The sequence below is a fragment of the Anarhichas minor genome, unplaced genomic scaffold (assembly GCF_050575085.1).
Source record: "Anarhichas minor isolate MPS153535 unplaced genomic scaffold, ASM5057508v1 ptg000090l, whole genome shotgun sequence".
In the NCBI taxonomy this organism is placed as follows: Eukaryota; Metazoa; Chordata; class Actinopteri; order Perciformes; family Anarhichadidae; genus Anarhichas; species Anarhichas minor.
The window spans coordinates 698,103-711,968 of record NW_027466536.1 but is presented as its reverse complement, the minus strand read 5'-3'; the positions used below and the strand labels follow the sequence as shown (position 1 = coordinate 711,968).

At 41.7% G+C, this 13,866-nt stretch overlaps 3 protein-coding genes across 3 annotated transcripts in view; 1 reads left to right on the top strand and 2 right to left on the bottom strand.

The window, feature by feature from the left end:
- LOC142938869 (uncharacterized) overlaps nt 1-13,057 on the top strand; it is a 37,990-nt gene extending 24,933 nt beyond the window's left edge. The window contains exon 3 of the mRNA XM_076082309.1: nt 12,662-13,057. Within this exon, the coding sequence (XP_075938424.1) occupies nt 12,662-13,057 (396 nt within the window). The remainder of the gene's footprint in view (nt 1-12,661) is intronic.
- On the bottom strand, nt 2,830-10,311 carry LOC142938867 (putative polypeptide N-acetylgalactosaminyltransferase 8). The gene is made up of 11 exons (XM_076082307.1): nt 10,143-10,311; nt 9,066-9,405; nt 8,721-8,887; nt 7,543-7,729; nt 6,809-7,006; nt 6,519-6,633; nt 4,018-4,203; nt 3,722-3,859; nt 3,448-3,540; nt 3,177-3,347; nt 2,830-2,949 (listed from the first exon to the last, which is right to left on the bottom strand). Exons 1-11 carry the CDS (start codon nt 10,309-10,311, stop codon nt 2,830-2,832), a joined length of 1,884 nt encoding a protein of 627 aa, XP_075938422.1.
- On the bottom strand, nt 11,892-12,302 carry LOC142938872 (histone H3). The gene has a single exon (XM_076082313.1). The coding sequence runs from the start codon at nt 12,300-12,302 to the stop codon at nt 11,892-11,894; it is 411 nt and encodes a 136-aa protein (XP_075938428.1).
- Nucleotides 13,058-13,866: the final 809 nt, after the last annotated feature.

Sequence of the window (13,866 nt, the reverse complement as noted above, 5' to 3'; positions counted from 1 at the left end):
CCAACACCCGTGGATCGCAAGCGAGTTAGTGAGCTGAGGATGTGTTGACAGTTGTGCAGCACTAGTTGGCTAACGTTAGCTATAGCTAGCCACCACACCATAGGATTGACAGGAGCCGCGAGAGCGCAGCATCAGGGTTAGCATTAGGGTTAGCATTAGTGTTAGCATTATGGAAATCCTTCCCAGCTGTGCGCAAGCTGTCTGTGAAGCTGAACACACCTCTACCTGCCTCAGCGGCCTGTGAAGGGCTATTTAGCATCGCAGGACTAGTCTTCAGCCCAAGAAGAGCGAGACTGAATTCTCGCAATTTTGAAAACCAACTTCTTTTGAAGATGAACAGGACATTTTTCAGTTTCAAGTAATGACTGGGTTGTTACTTTAGTATTGATCATGTTTTGATATTTGAGTCATTTTGTGGATGATCAGATGGAGTTATGATGGTAGCAGTCGCCCAATTGCAGATTCAGCTTGAGCAAAACCTTTGTCTATTGTGTTCAAATCAGGCCCATAGGAGTTTACAAGGCAGGTGTCCATTCTCACAACACTGACCTGATGCATCAAGTGGATATTTTTTGCTGAACACAACATTATGCATTTGCCCTCTACATCCTCTAGTCGGAATGAGCATACTTATAAACGCACTGTTACAACTCCTTCATAGTGTCATATTGCTTTTCGGAGAATTATGATGATAAGTTCATAGTAGATGCAAAAGTATACTTATGTACAATATATTATGTTGAACATTGTTGCTCCTGGATGGATCACAGCCAACCCAATTATTGTCAACACAGCTCCTTGTCCTTGGTCATGGTGGCCACAGCACTTAAAAGAATAAACTTCATAATTCTCAAAATTCTGACGCTTTGCTTTTTTATTAACAGCATTTACTTGTACTTTTACTTTCAATACTTAAGTACATTTAATATCAGAAAATTACTTTTGATACTTAAGTACAATAAATATCAGATACTTTAAGACTTTTACTCAAGTAGTATTCTAATAGGTGACTTTTTACTTTTACTGGAGTAGTTTTCCAGTAAGGTATCTTTACTTTTACTCAAGTATGGCTTTTGAGTACTTTATACACCACTGGTTTCTTCGTCATCCTCATGGAAATTCTGGACATCCTGCGGGAACGTTGAGTCTTCCACGTCTTGCCACCTATGCAGCTTTTAGACATGACAGGCTAGAGCTTCCCTTTTTTTGAAAAATAATTCAAACAACCAGTTTTATAAACCATTTTTATTTCCAAATAATAATAAAAAAGGACAATGATCAATATTTCAAAATATTTAAACGTACGCCTTCGTCTGAGCACAACAAAACAAAGCTTTGTTGGCCTCCACTGAGGTGTGCTGGAAATAAAAAGACTACTAACCCCCATGTAAATCCATCAACTAAGTCCCAAATATAGGTATCCCTCTTCTAGACACTAGAGGGGACAAGGCTCCCCAGAAGAAATGAAGGCTGTGGGTAATTGTAGTCTTAGAACACATCAAGATCATTTTTCACACTCAATGTAATGAACTAATACATTTACACAGATAGTTAATTTACCTCTAAACAAGTTGACTCTTGCCTAACTTTTCAGATACATAAGTAACAAGACAAACCTTTAATAATTTAAACCTTTTGGGAACTCAGTCATCCACAAAGCCGTCTTTGTAGAAGTCCGCACCTCTGTACTGCTGTTTACTCTTCTGAGCACTTTCATTGTTTTCTTAATCCAGTGTTATGCCGTCATTGACCTTTATTCCTATTTACTTTTCCTTTACCATATGATCTGTGTTTGACTTTCTCTGCCTAGAGGCTACTTCTGTAACAGATGATAATGCACAGTAGTAAGTAGTAAGTATAGATAGGTTACTAAGAAAAACATTTACATTATATTTTGAAACCTGAGATTCACCCAGCAGCCCCAAACATATTGCATAAAACTGCTTTCAGATGTAGCATTTGTAATAACTGGCCAGTTGTTATAGAACTAAAACCTTAAAGTTACATTTCATCATTGCAATGATGCATCTAACTAACAGCATTTATTGTTTTATGTCCACTTCTGCCATGGAGGGAAGCAGGCAGACACAACTTTATTTAAACAGCAAAACAAACAACGCTTAAACTCTTCTCTTTTGCGTTGCCCTATGTTTTAATACGTACAAAACATTAACACTAGCTTTTATGCTTAAATAGAACATAATATGGTGTCCTTGAGTGGAAAGATTAAAGGGAGGAAAAAAAGGATTAACTTGCATTTCTAAGTTGCGTAAAAGTGTGTATGTCCTTTATAAGCAGCCTGAGGTAAGATGCTATTAGTCAATGTGATCCCAGCAATGCTCTTTTCCACACAATACCTGTAATATAGACCGACTGGGAGACAGCTTGCATTTCATCCGATCAGCACAGTAGCAACAACAGACAGACAAACTTAACCAGTCATAAATGTTGATCTTGAAACATGAAAGGAATAGAACTAAATGTATTTTACTCTTGTACTTTGAATACCAACGGCATTTTAACAGTCTACTGATCCAATAAGATTTTTTTACACCACTTGAGTTTAGTAAGGTCAACCAAAAAATGACATCCATTCATAAGATGTTGAGCAAATTGCCAAAGTTGAGTTTTTAGGGAAATGTAATTTCAAAAAAAAGATTTACAAAATATCTCAAATAGAGAAGCTTTCACCGTCTAATTTCACTGACTTTCTTTTACATTTAACACATACAGGTGATATTATCCACTGACCTATGAGCAGAGAAGTGCAATTCTTGTTGGCCACACACACACACACACACACACACACACACACACACACACACACTTTTAAAAGGGCTTGATTATGTGTTGGATTTTCCATCTTTGGCCAGAGCATTCCTGTATTAGAAGTTTGCTGTTTTTAATCTCCAGACATCTTTTTGTCTCTCTGCTCCTCATTTCTTTGCCCTAGAAAAGACAGGTGTAAAAATTTAATAATAGGGATGCACAGTACGTCATCTTAAAACATTCAGACAACCACAGTCAATACTTTGAGCTATGAGTCACCCTAAACGCATCCTCTCTCTAATTTCAAACACTGACTTTCACCAACTATTTTACTGAGATAAAACTTCCTCTTCCTTGACTTTCATATACTTTGCTTTGTGTTTTGACAATAGTTGAACTTGTAGTACCTGAGTGAAGTCCCAGTAAATCCCCATTCCTTTCTGCACAGCCTCTTTGCAGTTGTAAAGGCCAGGCTCTGTATCTTTTTTCCCAACGTCAGTTAAACACTGGTTGTCATTGTACCTATGGGACTTGATGCCGCCGATATAAAGCTCACCGTTTGAGCGATAATAGGTGACCTGAAAAATATTTATTAAAAGTTAAGCAGCAAGCAGATTGGGCGTTTAAATAAGACAACAAATTTTTTGAGAGACAACCCTTTTAAGCTGCTTCACTTACTTGAGGTGCATAGTAGTGGCAGACGTAGGCGATGGGTGTCTGACCTGGTACTGGGCCTCGGTCTAAGCACATATCAGCATCAAGATTCTTCAGCTATAAAAGGGGAAGTTCATCATTTCTCAAACCCAGAGAAAATATTGACCACTATTGCACATGGTAGTGAATCATTAGAAAATACATTCATGTGGCACTGCATGTGGCTGTGACACACCCACTGCACACCCCTGTACTGCCTCTAGTACACAAACAAAGCATGAGATAAAACTGAGCTTACTCCTCCGTAAGCAAGTAGGTTGTCCAAGGGATCCAATTTGGGATACACATTTTCCAGGTACCATTTGAAAGGTTTGCATTTTAACGTTTCCCTGAGTTTTTTCCTCTCTGAGATGTCCCCGATGTCAATTCCGTGATTCTGCAGAGAATATGGAGTGACATGTTTGTGATATTGTAACTTAAGAAATTCAAATGCGCTCATAACTAATGATGTATGGACTCTTGGATGTTCATCCTGCACCCTGTGTGGAGAAGCATGCAGCATGCCAAGAAACGGCATCATCGTTTTTGTTCTACCTCGAATGGCACGTTCCACGCCAAGTTTACGTTGTGTTTGTATTCATCCATCCAGATTTCTGCTACCCTCAGGGCGTTTCTCCTCATGGCTTGGCTCAGGTCAGGCACGTAGGGCTTGTGGGCCCTCTCGATGTGAGCGATCTTGGAGCATGGAACTACTTCAATACTGCCTCCACATGTCCACACCTGCATGAGCAAAGTAAGAGCTCATACAATAAAACTGAATGATCAATTGTGTCAATGCAAGAGCTACTTAAAAGTTTACAAAATGTGGGCAAGCAAGCAAAGCAAAGTGGATGCTAGCTGTAGCGTCAATCTTCCCAACCCAGGCTGTCAGCAAGAAAGTGCGTGACACTCAGTGTGGTGTCTCCACTGTGCTACGATACCTGCATCGCATAGCTGTTTTCAGTTTGGCTATGTATACAGTAGACTGTATCTGTCTTTATCGAACAAACCACAATTTAATAAATTAAGTTCTGTTCCCTGCAGTGATTTTGCACGCAAAATCTATATGAAAACGAACTTAATATATGCACAGCAGTGGTGGGCCGCCAGGGCCAGCTAAGCCTTCTTTGCTGGCCTAAACAGAATCACAAAGTTATAGCTGTTTTATAGTTTAATAATTTTTCACAAATATACTACATGTATTATAATTTTTTTTTTCCCATTAGCTTATTTTCTCATTGCACAGCTCCTGTCCTCCTCTGTTGCTCTGCTTCCAGCCTGCAGCGCTGCTTCCAGCACAGCTTGTTTTAAGTAGAGCTTTTATCCAATCAGATTCAGCCCCTATATTGCTATGTAAGGAGAGAGGCCCGATGCCCGCTAGAGAGCCTTTGCAGTTTAAGTAAATGGGGACGATATTGTTCATTGTCATAGTCTTCAACCAATCAGATCTTTAGTTTGACATGTTGGGCGTATTCTTTGACGTGCCTTTGGCACCGATGCGTGGTAGCCTTCTAAATACGTCTGCATTAACGTGCGCCGTGATTGGTCAGTGGACGAGCGCATGACTAATGTGAAATTGAAGGAAGCTGGCAGAAGTTAGTTGAAGTAGTAAGAGTTCAAATTGAAAGATATGGAAGAAATGATAACATTATAACAGCAGCCCTGACTCAGCCAGGAAAAGTATTTGTATGAACGGTGTTCCTGGCTGACAGCGTCGCACATTTTATGGCTGGGAATGTGTTTCATTTTAACTGAGCGTCTTGGTGTTTGGGCTACGCTACGCTAACCTGAGGACGCCATAGCACGGCAGGACACTACGGTGCTTTTGAAAACTTTTGGAGAAACCCGAGTGGATCTACAGATCAACGAACACGTTCGCAGGGAAACGGAGCTCCGGTCCGCGGCGGTCGCAGCGGAGGTGGGATCCCGGCCCCGCTGCGAACCGGCCGCCACAGACCGGCGGAATACAACTGGGGAGGCTCGACTGTCACTGGCGTCCATGAATCGAGAAGGACTTCTTACTGGAACTGAAACGATGTACTGGGATTAAACTCTTCGCCAATAAAGAAAGGAGGATGGACTTTGTCTTTAAGTGAACAGCATTCGGTAAGTGACAAACTGCGTTTGTTTTTTTACATCTGCAGTAACGTTACTACTGTTCATTTGTCTATCGTGTCGTTTTTATGAATAATATTTGAATGGCTTGTGCTCTTGTGTGGTAGAATGCGTGGATCCGCTGCAGGTTTGCTGGATTGATGTGTCATGCTTTGTTGTCATATAAATATATGTGACTGGTTCTTATGACTTTGTTGTTGCCATTGTGTTAATTTTGCTGATTTTGACTGTAGAAGGCCCAGGTATAAAATGCACGGCCCGCCACAGTATAATAAGATATCAATGACGCTCTGTTCTGCAATTCTTTAATCATGCTATTTGATGTTTTCTTGGGTTTCTACAAACGATGATGATAATTACATTGGTGGTGCACTCCACAGCTGATGAATGTCTGTAGTCCAGCCTTTTTCCTCTGCGCTGTGGTGTGCAGAGAGCGCTATTGAAATATTGAGCAGAATTTGATTTGAGATTTGAGTGAATAGGCTCACTCGCACAGGCACAAATAAAACTGCTAGTTTGAATGTTTACGATAATGCGGATCTATAAGTCACATGCGATATGAAGCAAAATCAAATCATTGCACATTTAAGAATTCCTCTCACTTTTAATTTTTACAATCTGGCTTCAATTCACCACCTCACCATCTGCGTCGCCAATTGCCCCCTTTTCCATAACGTGTGTATGCATGTGTGCTCTACAGGTGCGCACATTCTCCCGTCGAGTTAGTTTTTATAGATCATAACTTTTCCCATGGTTTTTCAGGCCCGTTTTGTGCGAAAGACACGGTTGTAAATGACACCCCTAGTCATTTCACAGAGTGAGAGGGGTAACTGTACTGAAGCCAGGATCTGCACTCTTTCTTGCTGAAAGTTGGCCTGGGACTGCGTCATAAGGTGTAAGATTTGTTAGATGTGCATGTTAGATAGGTGATGCTTACTCACACGAATTCCCAGCTCAACATTTTCTCCACCGTACACTTTCATGCCTTCATCGAGGACTCCAATTTCTCCTAGATACTTCCTGTCAGCTACCAGGATCCCCATGACAGATGGACTTCTGAGGTGAAAGAAGACAACGGTCGCAACTGTGTAATTTACATCAGTATTAGCATTAAAAGTCAAGCTTTTAGATAATCAAGAACGCCTCATCCAAGATACGATTAATGAGACCATGGTGTCATATTTGTTTGACACAAATTGGAACAAGACTTACTGATTTCACTTTAACTTACTTTCCAGGCAACGAGCCGTCTCCGAGTTTGTAATAGTCGTCCGAAAACCCCTCATACATGCACCATAAAGCCCAGTCGAAGGCGTGTGCAGATGGAAGGTATTCATCAACCTTGAGGTCATCAAAGTTGACTTTGTCGAACACTGGGGACGTCACCACCGTTCGGTCACCTTTGATCTGTGTCAGCAAGGGTTCGGCCCTGCACGAGGAGAATGGAAGAGAAGCGGTTCTCACATCACTGTACCCTTCTGACATTTACTTAGCAAACAGTTAGACCACTGGTTCAATACTTCTCTGTCTCTTTCCTCAAAAGGACTGTAACTTTTGAATGCGAGGTGGTGTGTATTGTCAAGAGCCAGACAGTCCTTTGTTATTTCATGGTTTATGTAGATATATCTTTCCAAACATGCAGAACAAACAAAGTATGTTTGTTTTTAATTATTTGAACCTAAGTTTGATTTTTACCCAACCTAAGTCAACATTGGTAGAGCACTTAAAAGGTGGAGAGAGTTTTAGACTGGAACATTTTCAACAGTGATGCAGAGGTCAAGCGGTTTATTTTTTTGCTTAACCTCATTTTCAAAAATCAGCTTGCCATACTATTGCACTACAAATGACTCTGTGACTAGAAGGTTGCGCGTCTGAGTAGAACTCACCTATCCCTTATTACCACCACTGCAATTTCCTTGTGCAAGACCTGATTGCCTCAGGATTTATTTTTTGCCGCATTCTTACCACAGCTCATGGACTTCAATGTGCGTGTCCAGGATGGCCACCACGTCAGCAGTAGCAGCCCTCCATCCAGAAACCCTGGCATATGCAAGGCCTCGCTGCTCACTGTGCCTCACTCTTGTAAAACGGAGACTCGGGTTCTGCTGCTCGATCATCTTCACGTACGCGTCAAGGTCCCCCTTCAAGTCGTCTGAATTGAGAGGAAAATGTGGGCTATATGTTATGTAGTTCCAAGTAAGTTCAGGCATGGCAGAGATAACAGTGTGCACACTGATTACCCAGAATGCAAAGCAGATTTGAGAAGATTTTGAGAGGGAGTCACAGTTCTGATCATAGACATGCCTCACATGCTCACAAACTACAGTAAGCTATTTAAATTACATTTTTAACATTGATGTTGTAATGGTTTCATTATACTGAAAGGTGTTTCTGATGTTTTATTTCACTCGTTGCCTGTAAGCAAGTTAGGATGGACAAAAAAAAAAGAGAAACAACATTCAATATATGGCAATCCAGTGCCACACATCCACAGCCTTGAATTGACTAAATGCAGGGCCATTGGGTTACATCGTACTGGGGTTTATGTGCCCATGCTAATTTTATTTTTACTTTAATCCTTCCTGTAAACAGCATTCATTTTCCGAATCCAATGCAGACAGCTATTGTTCCGTTGCTATGGTCATATGGTAATTACAGTCAAAGCCAGAGAGGGGACACAAACGTTCCTCAGTCCAGCTTTAATTGGTGGACTTTAGACGTGCTAGAGGGCAGATATTTTTTAAGCTTTGTCAAGTCTTCATGCTAAAATAAGCTAAACAGCTGTTGTCTGTAGTTTCATATTTTACCATACAGATGCAACAGTGGTCTCAATCTTCTCATTAAAATCTTGGCAAATAAGAGAGCAAATAAGCGAACTTCTCAAAATGAAAAAATTCATTTGACAAACCAAACCGCATTCTGTGGGATTTACAAGACTGCTGAAAGAAGTAGATACTTTCAAAATGTAAATTACAGTCACAAAGTAACACAGAATACACACCACAGATTAGAACAGCATCCAAAAATATTTGGTTAAAAACTTGCCTCAGGCCAACCTTCCTCAAATTATTTTAGCCTATACAAACATTAGATGAGCTCATGTTTACAATCTGCACAATCTGAATCATTTGCAGCCAACCAACCATAGGAGCTGTTGTCATCCACCAATATTATTTCCTTCAGCAGGTTTTTAGGGGTGCGGTCGATGATGCTGCGCAGAGCCCTTTCGATGACGGACAGGGCCTCATTCAGGTAGATCAACACCACTCCAAGACTTGGCAGGTCCTTTGGGTAACTCTTTTTAAGACACCTATTCACAAGCAGAAGGATTTCTCACACCATCTTTCCATTAGTGAGCTGTGTCTAAAGACAAACCATGTCAACTGGAAGGTGAAGGATGGTCAGCAAACATAGATTCATCTAGACCTTTTGTGTACAAAGTGGAATGGCAGGTTTGGCATAAATGACAATGATAAATTGTAGCCTACCTTTTATCCCTGGTGTCTGGGAGAGCTCGATCTAGAGGAAGGCGATCACTGAGGAAAACGTTGTATCCGTACTTCTCATACAAACCCTGCGCCTCTCTTTGGTCGTCCTCAGACAGATTTTCCCCCCACGTCTTGAACAGGACAGAGTCTGGGAACAGTTTATTGGACTTTTTCTCTTTGGGGGCCTTCTGTTGGTCTTGCATCTTTGCTTCAGGTTGCTGTGGCTGCTTTTTGACTGATGGCTGTTCGACCTCTGCAGCTTTTCTCTGTCTGCCTCTGTCCTCTTCAAGCATTTTCTGCATGCTTTTCTGCTTTTCCTCAAAAGCTTGGAGTACATTGACTTGACAAAAGGATGACAGGGACACAGTGAAATCAGCTAGAGGCATGACCACCTTTTGTAGAAAATAGTGGACTATAGTTTTTCAAAATCAAAATCTTTCTTGAGATTCGTGTTCTCTTCATTGATTCTACACAAAAATAACATTTTATTGACATCCAGAGGGAAGTTAAGCATTAGTGTAGGAGCCATTAGTTCTGTCTGTGTATTATATCAGCACACAAAAGAGACTAAATAAAGACTTCAGGAAAAATACATAAAACACAATAATCAATATAACATAGACAAGATAATGGAGAGAATGGATTGTTCCATTTATAAACTCATAAATTGTGCACTTAAATTTGACCTCATTAATAGACAGCAGACTGCAAGAAAAGAAAAGTCACATAGAGGCAATTTAACCTAATATTCAACACCCCAGGGGAGCATTTTTCTTTCTCCAAACAAAAACATTTGTGTCCTACTACATACTAATATTCTTTTAATGTGTCATACTTCTGTCTGCTAACATGCAAACGGCTACGCATAAAATACCTTTTGTTGTATACAGTGAATTTACATTTGAATCCTTTCGCTTAACTTTCTTACAATGTCTGATCAAATCAAACTGAACCAAACTTCCTTGCCATTTCACCATCTTCATTTGAAGTGAAAAGGTGACATTCAACCTTATAAAAACGAAATAAAACAGAGTAACATGTACACTGGAAGAAAGGTAAACCATTGCTTCAACTCACAGAGATTGCTGATGTTTGTTGCCATGTCTGAAAAAATTCTGATAATACGCGGTGAGTCCAGTTCTTTGTCAGTAGGCTCATATCCCCTGTTTAGAAACATGCCCACGTAGAAGACGAGCCCGATCCCCCCCAAAGTGAGGACTACCCGCTTTAACCCTGCTGCCCTCATGCTGAAAAAAACACCGACTGATCCCACAGCATGAGAATAAAAAACGACAGAGATACCTTCTTTGGTTTAAAGGCGGAGGGAGGACAGGTCTGACCTTTGTTCCCTCTGATGTAAATAGTATTTGAATGGACCGTGCCCTGGAGTGTGTGGCGGAATGCCTGTTTTAGCGCCGCAGTTTTGCTTGAGTGTGCAGAGGCCCGTTGAATCGTGTTATTTGGGTTTTATGTTATTCTATCTGCTTTGTTGTCATATAAATATATGTGACTGGTTCTTGTGAGTTTGTTCTTGTCATTGTGTTAATGACATTGATTTTGACAATATGCATTGCCTGTTAATGACGAAGCATCCCGTCATGCTGGCGTCATAATGAGGTTGGAGGTGGTTCAACTGTAGTAGGAGAGCACTGAAAGCCCAGGTATGAAATACACAGCCCGCCATGCACTGCTATAATGTATTGTATTACAGACCATTGTTGTGAGAAGAAACATGTGCACCTTGTTAGACTGCTGTATGTAAAAACACTATTTAAAGTTTGTGTTGGCACTGTTCATTTGAGAATGCTTGAACGAGACTTTTATGAGGTGGAAAGTCATGATGTTGAAGCACTCTAAACACAGCCCAGAGGATAATCCTGCAAAATGATTGTTATTCATTCTTTTTATTTTATGTAGAATATAAAAGTGCAAACAGGAAATAAACTTGACGGATTTCACATGTGATAGCTTCGTGGTGTTACTGTCATGACAACAGAGCAATAAAGTCAAAGCTCAGAGTAAATCAACTCGTTTTACAGTCAGACTCTCACACATCTCAACGCTACAGCCTGACACATTCACCCAAATAGTTTAAGCCTTTATTTACATAAATACAATGATATAATGAATCATTATGTACAAATAATTCAGTTCAATTGTGGCAGAAATGATTTAATCACAACCATGTATTATGTTCATTATTCATAATTTGTGTTTATGCATTATTCATTTAGCTCACTTTAATTGATCGCTGGAGCAAACGCGTTCGAAAACGCGCAACTTCTACTTTGAAGGTGAGCGGTCTGTTTCTGACTCACTTTACTCAATTTTCATAATTCAAGTATTAGGGCGACTGTGGCTAAGTGGATAGCAGGGCCGTCTTTCAATCAGAGGGTCGGCGGTTCCCGGCTCCGGCTCTGCTAGTCGCATGTCGATGTGACACTTAACCCCAAAATTGCTCCCGTAGTTGTACCTTCGGTGTAGAAATGTGATAGACTCTGAATTTTAAGTCGCTTTGGATCAAAGCGTCTGCTAAATGACTGTAATGTAATATTATAATTCGGTGCGCTAAGTTGCATTGCGCGTGTTCATTCGATGAGACAACATTATTATACTTCGTGCACGGACTAAATGTATTTAAGAGGTTCGGGGATGTAGCCTTCAAATATTTAGGTTGTAGAAAATACTGGTACAGAAGGACTTTATTGACGATTGATTTGTTGTCATTGATGGTAAAACATGAGTTTGCAGAAGAGGAATGAGCTCTTCAGAGAGAGTGAGGTGGCTCTTAAAAGAGCCGTTGTGGTTTGTGGATCAGCAGACAGTTTAAGCTCGCTCTCCGCGGATGCGACGGGCCAGTTGGATGTCTTTGGGCATGATGGTGACCCTCTTGGCGTGGATGGCGCACAGGTTGGTGTCCTCGAACAGGCCGACCAGGTAAGCCTCACTAGACTCCTGCAGAGCCATAACAGCGGAGCTCTGGAAGCGCAGGTCGGTCTTGAAGTCCTGAGCGATTTCTCTCACCAGACGCTGGAAGGGCAGCTTGCGGATCAGCAGCTCCGTGGATTTCTGGTAGCGACGGATCTCTCTCAGAGCCACGGTACCGGGCCTGTAACGGTGAGGCTTCTTCACGCCGCCGGTGGCCGGGGCGCTCTTACGGGCAGCCTTGGTGGCCAGCTGCTTCCTGGGGGCTTTGCCTCCGGTGGATTTACGAGCGGTCTGCTTGGTTCTTGCCATGACTTCTTCTTCTTTCTCTGATCAGGAGGAACATGCAGTCAGAGAGGAGACACGCTGCTCTTAAACTGTGGGACCGGCTGTGAAATGGTGACGCAGCTTCAGACCTCCGGCTCCTGATTGGTGAGGGCTCCTCCTGGAGCTCAGCCCCGCCCAGAGCAGCGACCCACCGCCCGAGTCTCCGCTGCTCATTGGCGGAAAATGCTTTCAAATTGCCCGCCAAAATGTAGAATGGTCCGCCCTCTGTTCTTCTGCTGGAAGCCTCTTTTCTGGTTGGTCTGTTTGTCAGGAAACGTCCCGCGCGCTCCGCGGACGTATAAAAGAGGGTTTCGGTTGTTGGTCAACGTTCATTTCTCTAAAAGCATCTAACGATGAGTGCCAGAGGGAAAACCGGAGGGAAAGCCAGAGCTAAGGCCAAGACCCGCTCCTCTCGTGCTGGGCTCCAGTTCCCAGTCGGTCGTGTTCACAGGCTGCTGCGCAAAGGAAACTATGCGCATCGTGTCGGTGCCGGCGCCCCCGTCTACCTGGCGGCTGTGCTGGAGTACCTGACCGCTGAGATCCTGGAGTTGGCTGGAAACGCTGCCCGCGACAACAAGAAGTCTCGTATCATCCCCCGTCACCTGCAGCTGGCTGTCCGCAACGACGAGGAGCTCAACAAGCTGCTGGGCGGAGTGACCATCGCTCAGGGCGGCGTGCTGCCCAACATCCAGGCTGTTCTGCTGCCCAAGAAGACCGAGAAGGCCGCCAAGTCCAAGTAAACCTGGAGCCTCTTTGACTGCTGGAACCAGAACCTCAAAGGCTCTTTTAAGAGCCAAACACTCCTGATAAAGAGCTTTGTATTCATGCTTCTCTGTTCAACAACAAAAACATACTACTATTTTAAAAACATCGCCGCATAAATATGGTTAATTGCATATTTAGACTAAAGTATATTAATTGGGGTTATTGATATAAAGTTGAGCCCAACAGTAGTTATTCCTGAGGCTGAGGTCACTTTGACACAAACTTTAGTTTAGGTCTCATTTTCTCTTTTTTTCTGTCAGTTTTGGAAAAACATTGAAACATTACAACCATGTCAAATACATGATTTTAGACCACAAAGTCTACATGTAAAGCTGTTTAATGTTTTTCAGGGCTGTAATTACCAATGATTTATTTATGAAGATTATTTTCTGAAACAAGCAATTGTCAGAAAATGAAAACTAACCAGAAATTTGTCCTGAAATGAAAAACACCTGTGGCTTTTCCTTTCTGTGTGCAGGTATAACAGTTTATTTTATTATTATTTTTTTTAACTTTATTTAATTTATATCAGATCTAGAGTTCCACAAATACATACATGGTTCACGAGTATACAAACATAAGAACACAAAGACAGATGCAAGAAAAGTGCTGTGTGCTTGGGTCAAAAGTCTAACAAATGCCACGGGAGGGACTGGCTCTTATCAATAGTTCTCCTTCTCCTGAGTTCAGTGACGACATGTTTCACCACCATGTTGCCGTCCATTACAGTCTGTTGTATTACCATTATACATCTGGTTTTCCAGATTTTAAAACATGTGATGCT